Source organism: Sapajus apella, unplaced genomic scaffold (assembly GCF_009761245.1).
Source record: "Sapajus apella isolate SASKATOON/1434 unplaced genomic scaffold, GSC_monkey_1.0 scaffold107, whole genome shotgun sequence".
Lineage (NCBI taxonomy): Eukaryota > Metazoa > Chordata > Mammalia > Primates > Cebidae > Sapajus > Sapajus apella.
The window spans coordinates 5,394,868-5,419,166 of NW_022437047.1; the positions used below are offsets into that span (position 1 = coordinate 5,394,868).

General features: G+C 36.8%; 1 protein-coding gene across 7 annotated transcripts in view; it reads left to right on the forward strand.

The window, feature by feature from the left end:
- The window catches only part of NRG3 (neuregulin 3), a 1,107,214-nt gene extending 1,085,710 nt beyond the window's left edge, over positions 1–21,504 (forward strand). For 2 of the 7 annotated variants that reach the window (XM_032259171.1, XM_032259174.1), the window contains exons 7-10: positions 1,925–2,052; positions 7,071–7,244; positions 13,185–13,256; positions 13,500–21,504. In XM_032259171.1, the coding sequence (XP_032115062.1) occupies positions 1,925–2,052; positions 7,071–7,244; positions 13,185–13,256; positions 13,500–14,007 (882 nt within the window). In that variant the 3' untranslated portion in view covers positions 14,008–21,504. The remainder of the gene's footprint in view (positions 1–1,924; positions 2,053–7,070; positions 7,245–13,184; positions 13,257–13,499) is intronic. The other 5 variants (XM_032259175.1, XM_032259177.1, XM_032259176.1 and 2 more) reach the window with 3 other exon arrangements.
- The last annotated feature ends 2,795 nt before the right edge of the window (positions 21,505–24,299 follow it).

Consider the following 24,299-nt stretch of genomic DNA (forward strand, 5'->3'; position numbering starts at 1 on the left):
GTATCTATGCAACAATCCTGCATGTTCTTCACATGTACCCCAAAACCTAAAATGCGATTAAAAAAATAATAATCAAATGAAATTAGTGTGTGAGTCTGTCTTTTAATAGTTAAATCTAACCATCCACAGTTATGATCATCACTGATAGTTTCACACTTATTCCCATTTATTTCCGATTTATCATGCTGTCTTGTTACAGCCCCCTTATTAATTTTTGTTGAATATTATTTTAATTTTTTCATGTTTTCTATATTTTATAATTTTTATATTCTAGTGCTGTCTAGTTTTTAATACTTAAATATACATATTTTGTTTATAACTGTCTAAAATTAATGAGTGTGTGCATATTACATTGTCTTTATCTCAACAATCCTAGCTAGGATTTTTTGTTTTATAAATGATCATGCTTCTCTCTTTTTGTGTTCTTCTTCTTATCAATATCTTCCAGCCATGTTGAAATTATTTGGACTTTACTTTCAAGTATTAATTTTAAAGCTGACATTTTAAGAAAGACATTACCATAAAACATCTCCCACTCGTTCCTCCTGGATTTGTTTTTCTTCTGGTTATAATTCTTTCTCTTTATTCAGGTCTTACTTCATAAGTCATATTTAGAATCTATGTAAATATAAGTCTCCAAGCAGCCACTACCAATTGTTTAGAAATGGGACTTAGGGTGGAATTTATCTTGAATTTCTTATAGTTCATAGATGATATTTCTAAAAGGCTAGAAAATATCTTAAAGTATCATCTTCATGATTGTACCTACCTTTTTTTTTACCTGAATCAAATGCATTAAGTATTGTTTGTGAATTTTTTCAGTAGCCGTATAAGAGAGTTTTTATTATCCCACCATATAGATGTGAGATTCAAAAAGGTTGATTAACTTGATTTTTTTCATCAATGCTTCCAATACTGGCTTCTTTGCTTTTGAAATGGAAAAAAAAAACAAAAAACAAAAAACAAACACACACACACACACACACACACACACACACACACACACACACACACAGTATACCGAGTGAGTTTTAAAGTTTTACAGTTACTCAGGATAACACTTAAAATCTGTAACTTGACACATTGGGTACTGAATATCCAGATTCCCAACTCTCTTTTATTTTGATTAGCATCCTTAAAATTCTATCTCTAAAGAAAGTCTTCGTCTGGAGTTTCTAAGGAGAAATCTTCTAACACTTGCTACCTGTTCCAGCGCCCAGTGTCCAGGGAGTGTTAAAGTTGACAACTTACTGGCTCTTGAGATGCCATGTGATATTTCTTTTGGGGTAAAGTTTTTCTGAAGTTGTCATTTATATAAGCTTTCTTTAGGCTTCTGTGCCTTATGAGTTATTATAGTCAAAGGTAAAACTGAGAGTTCTGAACTGTAAGGAGTTAATTGCTCACAAATTTCTCTTGTTAGAGATGGTAATTACCTGGTAACAAGCTGAAAGAGAAAAACAGTGAAGTGTGGTGGCCAGATATTCTGAACCAGTGTCTTTCATAATTCTCAGAATGTTGTGAAATTCATTAAGTATTTACTGAATCTTTATTATTAGTAACCCAGCTACTAATTCAGTTTTTTTGGTAAGATGTACATCAATTAAAACATACTTGTAAGTGCCTTTCAGCTGCCAGGCACAGTGTGCCATGGATGTACATTAAAATGAAATAGCACACTTGGGATTCTTACATGAAGAACCCTCTTCATTGGATCCCGTCCAGTCACAGAAGGTCGGGGCAGGGGAGGTGAATACTCGATGTGTTGGAAAGAGGACACAAATTATGTCTCATCTCCTGTTCTCCTGATCAGGTGACCAGAAAAAATTGGCATTCCAGTAACTTCTTAATGCTTAGCTATGGTGTTATAGGCCCTCCTCCCATCACTTATCCTTCATCTCAACTCTGTGCATGTGATTTCCCACAGTATTCAAAGGTGGAAAGGCATCCTGTGACTGCATTGGAGAAAATGATGGAGTCAAGTTTTGTCGGCCCCCAGACATTCCCTGAGGTTCCTTCTCCTGATAGAGGACGCCAATCTGTCAAACACCACAGGTACAAGTAGCTCATCATGGTGGGAGTGGGCACGTTCACACTGTGGGTATGCTGGATGGCACATGCCAAGGACTGGTAGCATGACTTAGGAGTGACAACTGTTTTCACTTCTGTAGTTCTCCATGGAGTAGATGCTCAAACAGCTCACATCAGGTAAGTCAAAGACGCCAGTTTCCACAGCAGACAGCATTGCCCCAGTAAGAAACCTGATGGAACTATTAATAACACCCATCAAAGCTACAGACACATGCCAGTTTTAAAAAAATGCATTCTGAAAAAACTATTATAAAAATATTTTACCAAGCCTGCCTTTTCTGGTCTGCAGTTAATGGGTAACTCGTTCCTATGCAGCCTAATGTGACAGACTTCAGATTTTCCAACACAGTTCTCACAAAATAAAATTTTCCATGGGGAAGAAGCCTGGTGAATCTTCTTCTTGAGTCTGTAAAATCTTCTGTTATCAATGGGGTGGCAGTTTCCTGCAAGCTCACCCCAGAAATTGACTCTTTCAGAAAAAAGCCAAAAGCATAGTTATTTGACACATTTTGTAGCATTCTAAAGCTCAACTTGTCCTTCAGCATCTTGTAGTCCACACTTTTCTGTTTTATACATGAGGATTCTGAAACTCCAAATATTAAAGGTATTTGCTCTAAACCAAATGATAAAGTTGATTACTAATGCTAGATTGTGTTCAGATCTACCTCGTCAATCTTTATGGAAGTCGTCCAGAGATTTAAGCTTCCTTTTCTTAGTGAGATGTACAGTATTTTACAATTTGAAAAATTATGAAAAATTTAAAAATTTTAAAATGAAAAAGTAAATAATAACAGGTGTTCCTAGCAATAAAAGATGAATGTTGCCCCTTTGCTTTCACATACTGGGCAATAATCTGTACAACACTGTGCCAGAAACATGCATGACAGAAGAAAACTACTCTCTCCCTTACCTTTCGATAAGTTACATGAAGAGGATTTTGTTGTTCCTGGCCACGTTTATGAGATTTTTAGTCACTCTTCACACTAATCTTCAGCTCTTAATGGTATTTTTTTTTCTTATTCTACATGAGTAGAGACTAAAACACTGGCAGTTTGCCAATTTAACAAAATGATATGAATGTATGATCAATTCAGGATTGAAATATGTTTGGTGCTTGGACAATTGCTTTAGTTATTCTTACTGCAAGTTTTGATTTATATCAATGTTGCATTTACAGAATATTTTCCTGTGAAAAGAGCATTTCATTTCACTGGACGTAATGGAATTTGTCGAAACTAGGGAAATAAGTCCAATATTACCAGCCTTTTAGAAGACAGATATTTTCTCCCAAATGATATTTTCTCCTGCTGATTATAACACATCTTAAAGTAGTATTCCACCTTGCCAAGTAATTAAGTAGACTATCATTCTAGTACTATATTAACTATGTTGTCATAAATGTTTTAATATATATATATTTAAACATCAGCTTTTAATATGTTTGAGCTGCAATATTCCTACCCCCAGTTCTCGTGTGCTTTTATGCTCCCTCCTAAACTTGGCTTCTACTGTGGTTTCTGGGAGTCACTCACAGATGAAATGAGGATATCTTTAAAAGACCTTCCTTTTTGCTTGGATCAATGATGCTGCAGTATCTGTTGGCATACATTGTGTCCTGATAGATGGGCAAGGGTTGACTTACAAAATGCTTTTAGAACTTTGTAAATTAGAGTTTAATATATCATAGCTTTTGTTTTGTAAAACATGCAATAGACTTAAACGTTTTCATGATTGATAACGCAGGCACTGATTTATATATCCTGCAAACTGCTGCATAACTTCCCGAATGCCATTAAGTTAGAAGGCCTGAATAACTGATTGATCAAGAGGCATAAAAACTGTTTTTAAGACAGGTCACTAGTTCATACTGATCGACTTTGTTGTTGTGACAGTTTAGCAAGCTATGAATAATTAATTTCTTTTGTGCACTGCAAATATGACTCATTTGGATAACTCATGTATGAAGCAAAGCTATTAATTCAAAGCCATTATTTCTAATGTTAGTTCAAAAAAATTCCCATCTGTTTAGAAAATAAATCTGTTATGGCATGTCATATTTATTGCAGTATATTTTGGCAATATAAGTCACTTATCTTTTTTTAAATTTTTATCTTTTTGAAGATAGAGTCTTGCTCTGTCACCCAGGCTGAAGTGCGGTAGCACGATCTTGGCTCACTGCAACCTCTGCCTCCTGAGTTCAAGCGATTCTCTTGCCTCAGCCTCCCGAGTACCTGGGACTATCGCTGCGACTCTGGCTAATTTTTGTATTTTTAGTAGAGACAGGGTTTCACCATGTTGGCCAGGCTGATCTTGAAGTCCTGACCTCGGGTTATCCTCCCGCCTCAGCCTCCCAAAGTGCTGGGATTACAGGTGTGACCCACCACGTCCTGCTATAAGTCACTTATAAAGGCATGTATATAGGTTTTTTACAGTGACGTAAGTCCAGGGTTTTCAGTGATAGAGAGGACCCTTTGAATTGCCAGCTGTGGCAGAGGAACTAGAGGAACTCATTGTGCCAAGTACATACTGTAGGCCGGGCTCCATGCCCCATGCTTTGCACGCTTCCTCTCTTTTAACCTCCACATCCCATAGCAAACCTAAGAAAATTCTTAAGTAAAATGCTGATATCTTCTTTTTGCCACTCCCTTCTCACTGGGGCAGCTAGTTTCTACCTTTTTTTTTCTGCGTTGCCCTGTGCACCAAGAGGGCTGCAAGCTCCCATGTCCTCTGGTTTCTGTGGGCTCAGCATGAGGCACAGTCATGAGATAGATAGCAGGGAGGAGAGTGAGGTCATGGCACTTCTGTCCCCTTCCTCCCTGCTTGGTTGCCTCCCTCGTGTCCTTTTTCTGAGGGCATGGAGCCTGTGAAGTGGCCCCCTGCTTACAACTCACTTTCTCTCTCCATTCTGGGAACTGCTCCCTCCCCTTGTCCCTTAAGAGATAATAACAGCTTCCTGTATTTAGTAGTCCTGAGGCACAAGTCTCCTTTATTGCCTTTTTTCCCCTCAAACACAGATCACACTTTTGTATATAGCAAAATCTCTAACAATGAAGCAAGTTAGAGTGCCATCTATCTCTCTCCAGGACTCTGACTGGTATAAGTACCTCCATCAGCATCATGCTTATAGTAACTAGCTACCTGCAGACCCGAGACTTACACCCAGTTGCAGCTAACTCTAGCATCCAAACCACAACGCCCCACAGATCCCATTATTGCCATTGGATGGTCGATAAAAGTAGGAAGGAAAAGAAGCAAATTAGCTGTTAGAGAGCTCCTCAAACTTGTGAGCTTAGTGATCTAACTATACATCCCTTGTTAGGCATTTAGAGACATACCATACCAGAAGTAACATGATAAAGAATGAAGGCATAGAGGCCGGACGCAGTGGCTCATGCCTATAATCCCAGCACTTTGGGAGGCCGAGGCAGGTGAATCACCTGAGGTGAGGAGTTCAAGACCAGCCTGGCTAATATGATGCAACCCCGTCTCTACTAAAAATACAACAAGTAGCGGGGTGTGGTGGCAGGCACCTGTAGACGTAGCCTCTTGGGAATCTGAGGGAGAATCGCTTGAACCCAGGAGGCAGAGGTTGCAGTGAGCCAAGATCATGCCATTGCACTCCAGCCTGGGTAGCAAAGGGAGACTCTGCCTTAAAAAAAAAAAAAAAAAAAAAGAATGGAAGTATAAGGAATGTTGCCAGATATAATCCTCGTTTCACAATTTTTGGAAGTTAATGTTGGCTTGAGGAATATAAAGTTTCATCAGTCACCTTGCCACAACCAAGAAAGTGGCCACTAACACTCAAATGTCAGATTTCAAACTCTGGCCTTAAATGATATTTGCAAAGTCTCGTCTTGTACTAAGTAGAATTAACAATAAAATTGGGGGAAGAAAAGTGACAACACTCCAAATAATATAGTGATATGGGTAAAATTTCTTTGAAAGACTGGTTTCTTTAGAACCTTGATAAATTTGTTGAAATGTTGAGAATGTTTCCATCTTTCTTTCTATGGTTGAACTGATATTTACAAAGCTAAATGAGAATGCAGCATGAAATTCTCAGTTCCTTTGTTATTTGAGCACGGCAAAACCAGTTTGACCACATAAACTAGCATCTCATGGAATGTCTACACATGAACAAAGTTCTCCTCACCAGTCTAGAGTAGGGTTAATTCAGTGGAGTGGAAATGGGAATGGATATGGAACAGGGAATGAGTCTCCTCAGCAATGGATTTTTATAGAGTCTAGTTCTTTTCTGTACATAATCTATGTAGGAATTCTCACTTTGTTAAGGACTGTGGTATAACCCACTTACACATTTTGCTCATTGATGCCATCTATAAACATATGATTATTTAGGCATTTGGATGTATGAGTCAAATAAAATATATAATCAGATGTTTATTAAAAGCAAACTCAAAAGAAAAATAATTTAGTTTGTCAAGATTGATTAAAATCTGAGGGAGTGAACTGGGAATTTAACACATATGTTAATGAGAAAATGCTAATTAAAATTGGTTAATTCTGTCACTAATAAGTGAATTTTTTTTCCCCATAAATCCCTTCTGGGCTTACTCTGTTTAGTTTTTGTCAGTGTCTCATAAGAAGGCTATTTTTATTTCTATTGGAGAGACAGCTAAAATGGCTTGGATAATCAGGATGGATGGGAATGAGGAGCTTGGGAATTCCTTAAGTTCTCCTCTTATCCCTGGCTGGAAAGTTGCAATGATTTCTATCAGTCATGCTCTAACCTAAGTAGCCAGAAATGCAGGAACTTCCCTTTGTCTCAGTGTCTCCAAAGGTAAAACGACTGGGCTATTCCTGAGCCCATGCTACCACATATACTACATTCATGGATAGCCCCAGGCCTAGAGTTTGAGGATTTGGCCTGCAGATTCCGTGTTTGCAAAGCTGGAGCAGTCACCTGTGAGGCTATTGCTATGATGTCTTTTGTTTGTTTGTCTGTTTTCATTCCACCCCAGCAGGAGTCTATCCTCTTGCTGCAGCCCAGGGCAAAGGAGTGGCATGCTCCATAGGAATGCCTTCAGAAGAACACCCCCGTCACCCCGAAGTAGGCTAGGCGGAATTGTGGGACCAGCATATCAACAACTGGAAGAATCAAGGATCCCAGACCAGGATACAATACCTTGCCAAGGGTAGGTCTCAAAACAGCAATAGAATTTAGGGAGGGTGTCTTTAATGCCCTAGCTTAAAATTTTAAATTCCTTGTGGTTTTATTCATTGATTTCTTCATTAACTGGCTAATATGCTTATTACCATCATTGTTCTACAAAAAGTGAACCAACTTCAAAGTATAGGTATGATGGAAATATGTATCAGGGAATCATTAGATTAGAAATATAACCCTAAGAAGAAAGTAGTATAGATATCATTTGCTAATACAACTGGAAATTTGTCTTTGATTTAAAAATAACAACAATACAGGTTTCTTAGGAGGATTAAAGTGTTCCTTCATCTGCAGGTTTAAAAAAATGACCTAATTCTCTGATAAGTATTGTAAGCAATATACTAAACAATAGCTCATGGCATATATACATTATCTGCTTCCCCTGAGCTTGAAGGTAGAATCCGGGTCAGTGTTGAGAGTGTAAAGTCAAAGTACAACTTACTGAACTCATATCTGCAAGTTACTCATGGTACAGGGGTAGAAGGATGGGCTTTGGATACCATCACTGCTGCTCCCTACAGTACAAAAGGTATCCCTTCCTCTGTTGTACACAGACCCTGATAGGCCTCAAAGGATGGTGAGCTGAGTACAGGATGAATGTCAGCCATTATTCACGTTGTTGGCATAAACTGCCCAACCAAACATGTAATCCTCGCTTAAACTGACCGGAGTTCAAATTCCATCTCTGCCCCTTACTACTAGTGTGACTTTGAGAATGTTTTATCATGTGATGTTAGATTTTCTTAACTACAAATGGAGCAAAATAGACCAGCCGCACTGGCTCACACCCATAATCCCAGCACTTTGGGAGGCTGAGGCATGACAATCCCTTGAGCTCAGTAGTTTGAGACCAGCCTGGGCAACATGGCAAAACCCCGTCTCTATCAAAAATACGCACACACACAAAAAATTAGCTGGGCATGGTAGCATGCATCTGTGGCCCCAGTTGCTTGAGGTGACTCCAGCTGCTTAAGGTGGGAGGATCCCTTGAGCCTCAGAGCTGGAGGCTGTAGTGAGTGGAGATGGTGCCACTGCACTCCAACCTGGGTGACAGGGTGAGACCCTTTCTCAAGAAAGAACAAAAATATACAAATAATTGAGCAAAATAATATCAATCCCCTGAGGATTGTTGGGCAGAGTTTTTTAAACTATTTGTTTGTACTACACACATAGTAAGAAGAAAAGTAGTACTGGTATTTATTGTCCCAGTAATTGTTACAATTTTTTCATTAATTTCAAGAGTGCTGCAATCAGGGTTTACCCTAGAAATTTCAGAAATCAGTTCCCTCACTAAAGCCAGGTTCTTGTGGCTCTGTTTTTATCTCTCTGAACGAGCCAGGCCAGGTTTCTATGCAGCTTTGACTGGATAATTTTTCCAGACTATCTCTATCAAGCGAAAGACCAAAACAGGGAGGAGTTCTAGCACAGAGCCTCACTTTTCTCTTTTCATATGGGCATGGGATATAAGGAGCCGTGTCCTTTCTAAGAAAGCTCAGCAACAGATTTCTTTAGGAAAATAGAAGATAGGAAATAAATGGCCGGTGGCTAGGTTTGATCATTTTGAAGCAATTCCAAACGGACTATAAAAAGGCATTTGGTACAGATTTAGGGTGACAGTTGCAAAGTAAACATAACAACCAAGAGGTTCAAAATGTATAATGCGAGTCAGAAGCAGTTTGCATTTCTCTTGGACTTATCTCTGGAAAAGCGGGCTTGCACTTAACCCATAATTATAATCGATCATGTTTCATAGTGCCTTTTCTTTATAAATGACTAATGATGTCTCTTACAAATGAATATGACTATATACATATACATAAAATCCCTGGGATGAATGTTAGGAGAACAAGTGAGGGAAGATCAAATTCAGAGATTTTGTGAGTGGATGAAAAACCGAGCTCATGCTGGAGTTTTTTTCTATTGGGCATTGTTACAAGTATAATTCCGTATGTTCGAGGAGTAAGGATGCTTGCAGCCTATGGCCGGCTCAAGCCTGAACCATGCATATATCATCAGGAGCTCAGAGATCTCATTGCATGTTCAGACAATGCTTTGCTTTTTTAACCTCCTGGAAGACTCCAGTTATTTTCTGCATGGGGGGGGTTTTCTTTTGGTTCTTTTTCTTTTTTTTTTTTTTTTTTTTTGAGACGGAGTCTAGCTCTGTTGCCAGGCTGGAGTGCAGTGGTGCAATCTCGACTCACTGCAACCTCCGCCTCCCGGGTTCAACCGATTCTTCCACCTCAGCCTCCCAGGTAGCTGGGACTACAGGCGCGTGCCACCACGCCCAGCTAATTTTTTTTGTATTTTTAGTGGATACGGGGTTTCACCATTTTGGCCAGGATGGTCTCGATCTCTTGACCTCGTGATCTGCCCGCCTCGGCCTCCCAAAGGGCTGGGATTACAGGAATAAGCCTTGGTTCAATCACTGTTGAGTTGGGAATATTCTCTCCAGCTGTCTGTCTGCAGGTATTTTCCCGTGTCTGATATGCACTCAATGTCAATATATGGTGACTCTAAGTATAAGTCACTATATGCCCAGCACAATCTCAGTGAGCAATCTCATTCTTAGTTCTAACAACAGCTATTTTCCACTCCAAGGGGCTGACTGTCTCTCTGGACTGGAAATGGGATTGATTGGTAATAGAATTTCACAGCTAAAGGACCTCTTTAAATCTGGCCCCAGCCTGGAGGTGGGGGGGAAATGAATTTGCAAGAGTCATCAGCCATCTTGTTTACCAAGCATGTGGGCGCTGTCAAGGACAGTTAGGCTCCCAACATATATGGCTTCTCTCTTTGGCAAGAACTTCAGCCCAGCTCGAACCTATCATCTATCTCAGTGCAGCCTAGAGAAGGAGTGAGGTGGAGCGGAGATTCTTGAGGAAGCTTTCTCATGACTGGAGCCCTGGTCAGTGACAACCATGGTAATGGCTCACAGAGTTTGAACTGTATCATGTCAGGAAAATCAAGCTGATATGTTTGTATGCTAGAAAGAAAGAGGTGGAATCACAAAAGTTAGATTCACACCTTAAACATAGATAAAATTCAAAATGCACTGAGTACCTACCATACCTAGCTAGCAACTTTACATAGTTCTCTTCAGTTATTCTTTAGAAATTTTATAGATAAGCACAGTAAGGATATCAGAGTTTAAATGGCTAGCCCAATGTGACATACGCAGTCCCATGTAAAAGAGCTGAAATACTGGCTTTTCTGACTACTTAAACCACCAAATCTACAAGGAATGTGAAGAAAATCGTATTTATGGCTGATGATTTGTAAATGGAGTATATAATTTCATGACTTCAGAGGGAAGCATGGATTCCTTCAAAATAGTCTGTCCATTCATTGCCATGTGCCCTAGGAACTGAGAAGGTTTGGAGTCTCCTAGAGAAACATAAATTGCTTAGCCTGACCCGTGAATGACTGGCAACCAAACCAAGTGACTAATAGTTGGAATCTTTCTTCTTTGAAAGAATGCTTCGATTCACATAGTTACAGACAAGATACATTTGTAATTTCTTTGTTGAGGGAATAGAGGAAGACTAGCCCAAAGTGAAATGATAATCTCATGGACCGAACTTGTGGAGGCATCATTGACCCTCAAAGGATACAGAACTTTGAATCCTCTGACTCAGAATCACATCTACAAATTTAGGTCTCACTTAAACTTCTGCTGGAATACCAGTGCTGGGACACTCACAGCATCACTAGGGGAGAAATGAGGCTTGCCCCCGTGTCTGTGATGGAACAGGGAGGAGACATTATTTCAATTAGTCCTCAGAAAAATTACCCCTCCCCCTGAGCAATCAAGTTATTGTTACTACCTGATTGTTTGAATGGATGGCAAAATTAAAGTGAGGCTGCCACTTCTCTGAGATTCCAGAGCATAGAATAATTTTGGGACTTGAAATCATGTCTGATTCAAAACAAAATCACAGTTTGGAAAGTTCCCATTGTTAAAAGCTCATCTTTATGTCATGATAACATTTTAAATTTTAGTTGTTGCCAGTCATGTGTTCAGTGCCTGACTTGGGAAGTGACACATAATAGTCTACTGCAATTCCTCTTTCTCATCTAAATCCTTTAGTCAGTCCTCTGGCATAGGAGAAGAATGCTCCACGTTTGGCATGAATTGCCTTTGATTATGTCTTAGCCATGCCACATAGTTGATTTGTTGAATTTACAATTTAAAAACATCCTCTAAGATATCTGCACTTTATCCAACGGTTTAGATCCAAGTGTAAAAATTTTTACCTATCACCATCTCATATCAACTTAGCAGGTTCTACCAGCTGATATACCCTGATATCTGTGCGAAATGCTATCTTGGCTGCATTTCTTGTCTCTGTTTCGCTGGTGAATCTGACAGACAGACTTTCTATACCTACAAATCATGCTAACAGGATGGTGCTGAGAGCAAAACAAAAGCCTGAAATTTGTTTCTTTACTTCTTGTTGAAAGTGATTTATTGATTTGAACCTTTAGGCTCATGTTTGTAGACATATAAAATTAATGAGAATGGAGTAATATATTCCCCAAGAATTTCCAAATATGTGGCTTTGCAGTTTGTATTAATAAAGATTATGTATCTTCAAAAAGGTATTCTGGTTCACCTTAGGATATTCTTTCATTAGCAACCTCTATCTTTGACAGTAATAATTAGAGTAAGACAACTTGGGTTTAAATTCTCTGTGTAACACTTATTAAAGATATAATTTTGGAGAAGTCATTTGAGTACCTGTTAGTCTATTTTACTCATCCGTTAGATTATAATAATAATAAACTCCAAGGTTTTTTAAAAATAAAATGAGGTAATTGGAGGTGAAAGTGATTTTTTACAAGCGCTGTGCATATGTTACCTGTTGTTATTAAGATTGAAAATAGACATTAAGTAGGATATAAAGGGAGAGTTTACCTTGAAGATTTGTTTATATGTATTCATGTGTTCATTTAATCAAAGTATATTGATTGCCAACTCTGTATTAGGCACAGTAAGAGAGGATGGGACCACAAAGGCCTAAAGCTCATTCCTGTTTTTGTTCACTACCTCGTGGAAAGACCTCTAATTTGCTCCCATCATGTCCTTACAATAAAGACTTGGATTTAGTATGCAACACACTGCACTGCAATTATTGTCTGCATGTATAAACATGATTTTCATTTACATAATAATGGCAGTCAAGGAAATGAGATTTATTATATGGCAGGTTGATGTGTTTAAATTGTGTCAAAATTTGAATGTTTAATTGTCTAAATTAGGGACAAATAACTAAGAAATAGAATAAAACACTACTGTTCAAGTTCCAAAACCCCGTTTTTATAAATCTGCTATGTACCTGTCCCATTTTCTCTCACTGAACAGTACAGAGGCGAAAGATTTACTAGCCCTGAACAGGGAAGAAGGGAACTTAGAAGATTCTGCTATATTCAAATGACTTGCAATGGCATATTGGCATTCTTGACAAGCCCTTGCCATGCACCAAAGAGCTACCTTACTTGGTTTCAGAAACTATGTAAGAAAAGGTGCTAGATGGGTAGAAGCCCTATGGAACCCACTTAATATTCATCCCCAGGTAGGTAGAGGAATTGAGAGCTTCCCATTTCCATCTGCTGGCTCAGCAATCTGGCAGTGAGATGGTTCCTTTAGAGCACAGTGCCGTAGCAATTGGATTTGGATCCCCTAAAATCAGTGCGAAGTAGGAAAACTCATGACTGTAGTACCTGATGCTTATTATTGGAATTCTTGATTGGCTCCAACTAGGGTGGCCAAAACAAGTCTACTGGACTAACCCAGGGCTGAGAGGGTGGTTGAGTTGATGTAGTGGACTAATGCCATTATGGGTGTCCTGTTTTTCACTATGGAAAGGCCACACTTACCTGCTCAATCCCCATTTACTTTGTATTCTAGGATAGAGGTCAGGAAGACTATATCCCACCTGCCTATACAGCTGTGGTGTGTTGAAAGACCCCTGGACTTAAAGTAAGAAGATCTGGGTTTGAGTCTCAGTCTGTCACTTATTTTCTGTGTGACCTTGGGCAAGTCACTTCACCTATCTGAGCTTCAGTTTACTTCTCTGTTTAACTGGGAACCTATTATCCGTCTCATGGGGTTGCTGTGAGAATTCAGTGAGATGGTGCATGTGAAAAGTGCTTTGTGGATTGAGTTTTGCTCTAACAAAGCACAGCAGAAAGCAGAAGGAGTAACACTTTGTTTCTTTTTCAGGTATTCATCCAGTGGTTTAAAAACCCAACGAAATACATCAATAAATATGCAACTGCCTTCAAGAGAGACAAACCCCTATTTTAATAGCTTGGAGCAAAAGGACCTGGTGGGCTATTCATCCACAAGGGCCAGTTCTGTGCCCATCATCCCTTCAGTGGGTCTAGAGGAAACCTGCATGCAAATGCCAGGGATTTCCGAAGTCAAAAGCATCAAATGGTGCAAAAACTCCTATTCAGCTGACGTTGTCAATGTGAGTATTCCAGTCAGCGATTGTCTTATAGCAGAACAACAAGAAGTGAAAATATTGCTAGAAACTGTCCAGGAGCAGATCCGAATTCTGACTGATGCCAGACGGTCAGAAGACTACGAACTGGCCAGCGTAGAAACCGAGGACAGTGCAAGCGAAAACACAGCCTTTCTCCCCCTGAGTCCCACGGCCAAATCAGAACGAGAGGCACAATTTGTCTTAAGAAATGAAATACAAAGAGACTCTGCATTGACCAAGTGACTTGAGATGTAGGAATCTGTGCATTCTATGCTTTGCTCAACAGGAAAGAGAGGAAATCGATTACAAATTATTTATATGCATTAATTTAAGAGCATCTACTTAGAAGAAACCAAATAGTCTATCGCCCTCATATCATAGTGTTTTTTAACAAAATATTTTTTTAAGGGAAAGAAATGTTTCAGGAGGGATAAAGCTTACAATTAAAGCTTTTGGGTAGAATTCTGAATCCAATTTCAGTTAGTCCCAACACTGTCCTCTTTGGCTCTTAGGAGATGTGGGCAATTCAGACCCTTGGCCCCACAGCGCCAGTGCCTCATTCAAAAGCACTGGCAGTTACCTGGTTTCAAAAAGAGGAGAGCCGTATCCGCAGGTGGATGCGCCAGTGAGCAGGTGGCCCTTGCCATTTGGCTTGCCAGTCCCAAGCCCTAAATTTCTGTTCACCCAATAGCCTCATCACAGGTTATGTCATGTCGACAAATGCAGTGTTTTCTATTTGATTTTTGGAGAATGGCACAAAAGACTGCAATGCGAAGGAGGACAGGAGAGAGAAGGAGAAACTGGGGGCAATCGTAACTCCTCTTGTGTGACACCTTCCTCTGAGATTTGAATGCACACATCTCAGCTGGAGGTCTGAAATTATCACAGAAAAAGAGACAAAAAAAATCACTATGTCGTGTCACTAAAATCACGCTAATAGAAATGTTTTTCCTTGAGATTGTTTAGAGGCTCTGGAGGAGCGTTTCTCAGTTTTTGTGTGACTGTGTGCACATGTGCGTGCGAGCGTGTGTGTGTGTGGACTTGCTCACGCGAGCACATATGCTGTATGCACATGTGTTCATTGTGCGTATGTGTGTGCATGTGTGCGCGTATTACGCTTGCTAAAATTTGTTCTGAAACATCAGGGAATCTAATATTCAGAGAAAGTATTTCCCTCTTAGATCTGTTCACTTTAAATTTTTCCATTAATTATAAAGTTCAGTCAGTTCTTAAATCAAGGTCACTTGCATGGTGGAGTCCTATAAAACTCTTGACACTGTCTAGACCATTTTCTGATGTGAATACTTTTGAGAGGAGCAACTATTGGCTCATTAATGATATCAGTATCATCAGGTGAGTTAACCGAGGATGCGTGTTTATTTTGAATCATGCCTACTTAAATTATTAACGCAAGACAATTAACAAATTGACAGTTCCTATTTGCTTTCTCATCATCCTCATTACTATTTATTTTATAGCAAGTCTACTACGTGTGGACTGAGGCTTCGGCTTCTGTGGTTAATATGGGAAGAATAACTTGTTGAAATCAAAAAACCCAGACTATTCAGTTCACAAGAAGCCCCCAAAAGAACAGTAAATTGTGTTGTATGTTCATTTGGAATAAAGCAATATTTTTACCACTGCTAAGGTGAACTGAAACCTCTCCTGAAGATTTGTCTGTTTATTTACCCTCATTTTCATGGGACATATGAGGAAATTAGTGTTCATATACCCAGTCTTTTTCCAATTATTGGTGGTGTTGAGTTGTTATGTTTACACCATTTTAAATAAAAAGGCACAGTATTTGAAAGCATAAAAGATTTCTTTTACTGCAGTTTGGGAAAACCTTGGTTAAAATCTCTTTGTGGAAGACACATTCCATGGAAAAGGAATGTAACTATTTCTGAGTCAAGCCGTAAAGAGATCCAATTCATATTTCAGGTTAAGTTGTTTCTGCTGAAAATACATTGCAAATTGGTCTTTGGGAACATCTGTTATTAGTAGACATACTGTCATCCAGACAAAAGAAAGAGCACTATGTATTTATCAGAACTACTTAATAGAAATTCAAGGTCTCAAATGTTGAAACACTTTGGTAAAAATGCACTTTACATTTAACAAAAGGTTGTGTGATATTTATTATTTTTTCTATATTCCATTGTTTTGAATATAGAGGTAATACTGGTAGAATTTTAAAAGATTATCATAAATTTGTAATGTCTAGATCATCTAAGTTATTATTTAAATATACTGTATGTATGGAAACATTTTAGAAAATGGTCTTAAAAACTAACAGGTCTATAAAAACCCAATAAGTTGAACATCCAATATGTCATTGTGTTGAAATTTATCACAATTATCAAACAGCTGGAAGGCCTCACAACTTTGTTGAAGTCAACCTTGTTCTTATATATTTTTTTAACTAAAATGCTGTACTTGCTTATCTGGAAGATTGGTTCTGAATTTACCATTAAGAAGGTATATGCTGTATAACTCATTGCAGTTATACTAACATATTGTTTACACTGAAAACATTGTCAGTGAAACTTAAGTCTTGGTCCAACCCCTTATTTTTTTTAAATAATTATTTTAATATTTTTTGAAAAACTGATATGTGATTATAATTTCACCCATATGTATTCTAAAAAAGCAGTAAATCCACTGGTTGTTTGATATAAAGTTTAGATATACAATTACTCCCTTAATCAATAGTCAAGACAAAATCCTCCATAAATAATCTATATTAATGGTTACTTTTTAGTGGTCATTTGTCTCCTTTAGCAATATGATGCTTTCCTGTGAAGAGTATCCAAGGTCAAAATATACGTCATTGGGCACCAGCGGGCAAGTGCTGATGGCATCAGTACTTTCAAAGTGAACCTAACATAGAAAATACTTGGAGCCATCAGTACTTGGCCCTTCAAGGTCATGTGCCTACAGGGAAGTACTTATTTCAACAAAACACATTTGATTTTGCTTCATTGTCCTTGCCTTTATTATGTGAATATATATTTGGAAATTTGTAATTAAATATGCTACATATTCATTATTTACCGGAGGATGGATGGTACCCATTATTTTTTTACTTTGACTCATTTTCTGATATATCTTCTTGTTTTGTAAAGCATATGTTATTCTAGTTTGCCTGTGACTACTGTGGGATGCCATTCAAAATATGTGAGCAATCTTATAATATTGAGAAACAGTAGAAATGATTTTGGAAAATCAGCATCAAAATTTTCTTCCTAAATTTCCTATGTACATTAAGTGTTCTGCGTTTTACACTCTAGCTCAATATCTGCCTTGCTATGGGTTAAAAACTAAATCTTTGTAAATTTATCACACCTCCAATGATTTACATTATTTCTAAGTAGGAATAGCAAGGCTGTCTGGAGGAGGAAGAGTGTTGTATATAGGACTTCACAAATTAACCTGTTTTGATCATAGTAACAAATCAGACCCACCAAAAAAGAGAACAGAAGAGCCAAGCAGACTTCAAGAGAATGCCCATTGGCTTCTGGATTGAATGACAGCTGTAGTTTGAGTGGGGCCTCGGGTGCCTATGGCTAAGGCTATCAGTAACCAGATCTCTACCAGAATATGTCTGATGTATGCCACAGTCATGCACACCTATCCTGCAGTATGGTGCTATAGGGAACACTGACTCCCTAAGTCTGTGTGTTGGGGCAGAGGGAATAGTGGTCCCTTTAATTCCAGCCCCATAAACTAGAAAATACTGCACTGAAACAAGTGCTGTGAGACATTTCTCAAATAAGCGTATAGTCAACCTAGGAACGCAGTAGGAGGGGTGGGATTTTTATTTGATCTTTTGGTATCTGGGAGACATTTTATATATAAAGAGTACTTTTTTATTATTATTCGAATGTATAGATTCAGTGTTTTCAATGGATAGCATGTCTATACTGTGTTTGTACTCTTGTCTTCAGAAATTCAGTCCTCATCTAGGCAAAACCAGCACAAGGTTTCAAGGCTGTTCTCAGTTTTAAATGCATCCCAATATGCCGTGGGAAATGAAGCTTCTAAATGAGTTTTATCTCTTCCTAGTTGATAATTTTTTTCCCTTTTAAAAAAATAGTGAGGGTAAAAGAAGAAATTCACTCCTTAAGAGCCACACCATTCTCTTATAATCTGTTTCCTACTGTAACAACAAATACACGCACACACCCACAAATAAATGTACATTAAATTTGTGAATTGAATGCCTTAGTAGTTTCACTTTTGTTTAATTTAACAAACATCAAAGTGATTGCCTCATGGAATGCCAATGAAATCAAAGCATTTAGAGACAAACCAACTTGGCAACATTTTGATCATCCGGGCATTTTTCAGTTCCTTCTCTTTCTTAGGCAAGCAGAAATAACCTTGGGTTAGAAAATTCACAAGATCCTAGAGTAACGTCTCTGCTAGATTGTCTCTTAGAAATGAAAATCAAAAATGAGCGTAAATGATTGTTGTCCTTTTAGTGTATAATGTTCTCAAATATATTTTTTATAAATTTAAGCATAACTTCTCCCAGAGGTGCCTAAACAGGTGCCTTTGCTTCTGGTACCCACTAAACTCCAATAAGGACAGAGTGTGTGTGATGGGGGTACAGGGGACGCTGAATGCTAATGTTGCATACTCCAGTGAAGATAATAGCAGGGGTAACCAGATGTAATCTTGATAAAATAGAGATCAGGTTTCTAGTACTTTCATATTTTTTTGTCATGAATACCTGTATTGATTGCACGTGTACTGTTGACTATGAAAGAATTAATTGTGTGATAGCAAACAATCTCTTATTGTTGGAAATGAATTAGAAAATATTTTCCATTGGAAGTTGTCTTTGTGAAAACTTATACCTTAACTATACATAAGACTAGCTCCATGACCTCATCTGTCAAATAAGGTGGATGACCATTTATCTTTGCTTTCCCTTCCAAATTGATGCCTTTTTATCCAGTCCCTCTAACCCAGACTTTATCTGGTCACCTGTCATTCTTTAACTTGAACCCAACTCTTTAAAAAACTCTGTAAGTCTATCTCACTAAGACTCAAAAATAGAATCTGTATATCTATCAATAGATGATATTTCCATTTATAATATCACATTTAATTTCCATGGAGGAAAAAAAACAGGATTGTTTCTGTGGTGGTTGTTAATGTAAATTTACCTCAGCCAGGTAATAAAAAAAGGGATAGACAAGGAAATACCCAATTCTAAAGCTTGAAAATCAAATGTGAAAATTTGCCCCAGAATTTTTTTAAGAAATTGTGATGAATTATCAAAGACAGAACAAGGGGCTCTCCAGAGAAGGCATGAGACCTTGAAGATGTCCGTCTCTTACAGGGCAGTGGACACACCCTCATTTGATATTCATAAATACAAGATATTTATTGATATTCTCAATTATTTGCATATCAAACAATATAAACTCTCCTACCAGTAGTGAATAAATTATCTGGAAATACTTTCACATGATGGTTTAAAATAATCTAATCTTTGGGAGCAGGATAGGCAAAGACAATGCAGAGTTTACTTGCATATTTAATTTTGATTGTAATTGCTGTTTTTGAAAAATTAATATTTATATGCCCTATCAATAGCATCCTGACTAGCACTAATTATTCCATATATAATTTGTCTTGGTCAAGATTCCAAAGTCTGAATTCTTTAGTCATCAATAAAACAATATGAAATTTTAAAATACTTGACTCAAAGACAGTAAATTTAATTTTTTTTAAGAAGTCAACATAGTAGCTTACCAAATTGATTTAGAACAAAATGCAGTTTTTACTTGTTTTTGATGTATTTACAGGTCTGATGTACAACCTTGTTAGACCTTCATACAACCTTGTTAGGCACCACACTGATGCTTCCTTTTTGAAATAAATTTAAATTTAAGGGCACTACAAATCACACACACACAGCACATAGCACACATGGTGTGTTGAAACGCAATGACATAGATGACCTTGGATTCAGATATTTTTCATAGAAAGTCTATGCATGCAACAATAAACTAGAGTGGTTACTGTTTAAGGTTTATTCTTCACAGCCTACTTTCGATTCTTGTGTTTATCAAAGGTTTGGAGAATAGATAGTGCATTTATTGAAATTGATACAAATAGAACATGACAACTTACCTTAAACATTACTACACACTTGCCAGTAGCCACTGTGTATATTTTTAAAGATAGCTAGAGAGAAATGCTGTGGCTATCTCTTACTTTTTTAAGCATGCAATTGTACACATTAGATCAAAATGAGTTCCCTAGTTCTGAATCATTAACACACTTTATTAATCCATTTGTCCATGTTTTAAATAAAGAATGTAAATCACGCACAGAATACATGATAAATGGTAACCATAATATTCACAATTGTCATTTTAAAACAATTTCTCAGAAACAATATCTCATACATCTGATAACAAATTTGTTTAAGAGTGTATACGTAGCTCTATTTTCTTCCGAGACCCATTTCAAACTGGCATCTACTGCACTGAGAGGATATGAAGGCTAGGGAAAATATACTGGACATATAGCCCTCAACAACGTTTGTAGAGTTTACTTCTACTATGGCTGCATTTTTGTTTGTGGGGAGATATATCATATCGCTTATTAAAAATTAAGATGTGAATGTAGTCATTGATTTGCATCTTGACTTTGTCAAGTAAGCTTTTATGTGTGGAGGGAACCCTTGGCCACCATTTCCCAATTTTATCTCCTCAGCAGCCTTTGCCAAAGCTGGACGCTCAGCTTAGGTTATATTCTTAATGCATTCACCTCTTATTTCTTCTTTACTAAATAAGGAATTTTCAGCTCAAATAAGAAGCTAATGTGATTTTGTAGAGAGAGATAGCTTTGTTCATTTGAGTTGTGTTAGTAGAGGGATAAATTAGGAACATTTCAAATGTAGAAGATAATAAGGTTCATGACTTTAGCCACTATCTTCTCATATTCAGACATAACTGTAGGGTCCATTAATTTTCCTTATATTGTTAACAGACTATTTAACCTTCTTAGAATTGCTTCTTACAACAATATTTTCCATTTTATAAGAGAAAGACAAAATCATCCATTTGTATAAAAGAACAAAACAAGAAATAAAAACACATTATTATTCTTTAAACAATGAATAAAAAATAAACCAATAACAATTGTGTGTAAGTGCTTCAAGTTAAACTTATTAAAAATTAAATATGGTCTAAGGCTAAAAACGTTGTAAGGAAAAATGAGGCAAAGGTTTTGCACAATAAAGCCTGTTTTTTAAAAATATCTTTTCTCTGTAACTACACTCTTCTTTCTATACTGATATTTTATTTTTTAAAGGATTGTTTTCTGGGCATTAAGTATGCCTATTGAGTTCTAACATTTAAATATACTAAATATCCACTTTTTCATTCCTTCAAGTTTGACACAAAATTTATGAAAATCTGAGTTTAAGTTGGAAAAAAAATACATCTTTTTTAATATTTATATTTCTTTTCTGTAAAAAGAAATCGTTAACTTTTATTCTGTCTTTATTTCTGACAACTTTCACTGAAGGCTCCTATCTTTTAAGCGTTTAATAGGAGGAGGCCCAAATCAGATATAAGGGCAGATGTAGATACATTTTGAAAATTAAAATGTGTAATGCAGACACAAGGAGTTGCAATTTTTCTTGGGTCCAAATGACCTAAATAGCTGAAAACAATGCAACAAAGTTTGAGCAATGGGGCACCCTTTTGGAAAAAAGAAAAAGCTTATCCAGCAGATTTCAGCTTGAAAAAATAAAAAGAAAGGAATAAATACTACTGTGAACCCTTTCTCCAGGGGAAAAAGAAGAGACAGGAACCTGATGCTATCAACATTTCCAAAATCGATAAAGTCAATCAATGATTTTGTTTTCATCTTTTTAAAATGTTATTTAAAAATTGTCACTGAAAGTGTGAAAGAAGTCAGCCATTAATTCACCATGCTAAAATGATAGTAACTTGTATCTTTGTGCTTTTTTCATTTTCTAAAAATGTGCATATTTTTACAAAATTACTTTCTTACTGTGTTGTATTATAAATTATACACACACACACAGACACACACACACAAACACACACACACACACACACACACACATATATATATATGATACTCTCCTAAGGCAATACATTGTCTTTATAAATAATTTAATTTAAAGATTACATAAATGCCAGTTTATTTTTACATTATGACTTATGTAGACATTCTATAATTATTCGACACAAATTCATTCAATTTATTTACTACCATAAATAAACCCACAATTAATATTACAGCGCACATTACTTTTTTGGGAGGAGGGGAAGAAACTGCAGATCTATAAACAAGTTTCATAAGCTCTGTAAAGACCTGAAATTGTAATTCTTGTGTATAGGTTAGTGTATGCATTTTCTTCTTTTTTGTGAAGGGGAAAGATCTATAACTAAAAATTTCATAAAGTTTAGAAAAAGTAGGTGAAACTCAATGGTTAAGAGTTTTTCTTTAAGTAATTTCCTGGTCATACTTTGCAAGAAGCAGTACAGCTGAGTCAAAAAGTATTTTCAAAATTCATTTTAGATATTAATTGTTTTCTGAAAGTGACTCATATATACAGTTTTAACATTCATTGAGCCTTTTATTTTGTATCTGCTTAACAATATGACATATTGTGGTTAAAATGTAATTGATTTGGAATAGTCAGAAATGCATCATTTTAATAAAGATTGATTTTATTTTTTAATTAAAAATATTAAATTTTCTGCTTTATGCATTTAATGAATGCATATAATGGCTTGTATGCATATAATGTATGCATATAATGGCTTGTACATTTGCGTTATATATATACATTAAATGCATAAAGCACATTCATATTTATAATTCACATTATAATGGCTTGTACAGCCATTATATGCATACGTTATATGCATAAAACACATTCATATTTGAAAGTGTTCTTTAAACATTGATCCCATAATAAATTATTAAACTGATTTTAAATGTTTACTATCTTTGACTTATGTCAGTATTTAATAATATATGTACATACATATGCATTAATCTTTTCTGGGCATAAACATATTTTCATGTATAGATCGACAAAGATATTCAGTTCTCCCACAGTATTAATTTTGTTTTTAAGCATCTTCGTTGATGGATTTTGATCATCAATATTATAATATTTTGCTAAGGTAGACAGACAGCTGTACTTTTTAAAAATCCCTAGAGAAACCACTTCATAACTGACTAAATTTATACTACCCAATTCATACTCTAAGTAGAAGAAAGAGGAGAAAGAGGAGGGGAGAAGAAGAGAGGAAGAAGATTTTTTAAATGCCATCAACTTTGGAATATGGAAGAAGTGACATTATTACACAGGAAAGCCATTTGAAAGAACTGAGAATATGCATGGCACTAGACGTATTACATACATCAACTTAGTCATCAAAATAACTCTATGAAATGCATTCACATTATTCCCATTAAACATAAGAAAACTAAAGTACAGAGGCATTAAGAAATATGCCTAAGCTTACACAGATAAAAAAATGTAAGAGAGTGCATTTCAACCCAGAATCCCTGAGCCTTCCTTTATATATTCTCATCTTATTTTTCTTTTTTCTTGTAAATTTCTGATAGTGATTGTTCAAACATTCAAGACAGGTTAGAATCTTCAGAACTAAGTGAGGATGATTCTGACTCTAGTTCAACAATCCCATAGATTGACTAGAATGAGGGCAGACCACAGAAATAATAGATGCATCCAATTATGTAAGTTATTGGAAATTCGGACATACAAAATAGAGCAATGAGAAATTTAGCAACATTGCTATTTCTTGTCCCAAATGTGACAGGTAGCAGTACCAGAAAGAAAGCCAGAAGGACCATATCCATGGTAGTGACTATACCCATTGCTTCCCTCCTGGGAAGAATGAACATAAAATGATAGTCCTCAGGGCACCTGCTTCAGCTCCCTAAGAACCAATACCCCAGTACCGTGGGTGGCTATACTTTCCTGCTCATTCACTTCAAGGTGCCAAGTTACTGAAATACTATTATAAATTTACACTAGTCATCCCTCAAGCCTACGATCAGAAAAGAAAAACAAATTTGTGTCCAATGTGGTCAGTAGAAGAAATGAAGAAGATTCATTTGACCTCTTCCCCAACCACCATTTTTTGACACAAGCCCTGGAGAAACCTCTGCACAGACAAGGCAGAGAGATCATAAAATATCTCAGTGGGAACATGTGAAGCCATTTGTAGGCATTAGCAAGGGCAAACTTAACACTTTTAATATAAAGAAGTCATGACTCCTTTTAAAATGAGATTTGTTCTAGTGTTGCACCTTAGAAATTATCCCGTCTCCCACTAAAATATAAGAAAGTATGTACTCAGAAATGAGACAAAAGGCTAAGGTCAATGGCAGACAATAAAAAAGAAAACATGTAAGGAATAATTTTTTTAAAAGAAGAAACAAAGCAGAAATGAAACTTGACAGAATTAGTAAAAAGAAAAATTGTCAATGCAATACTA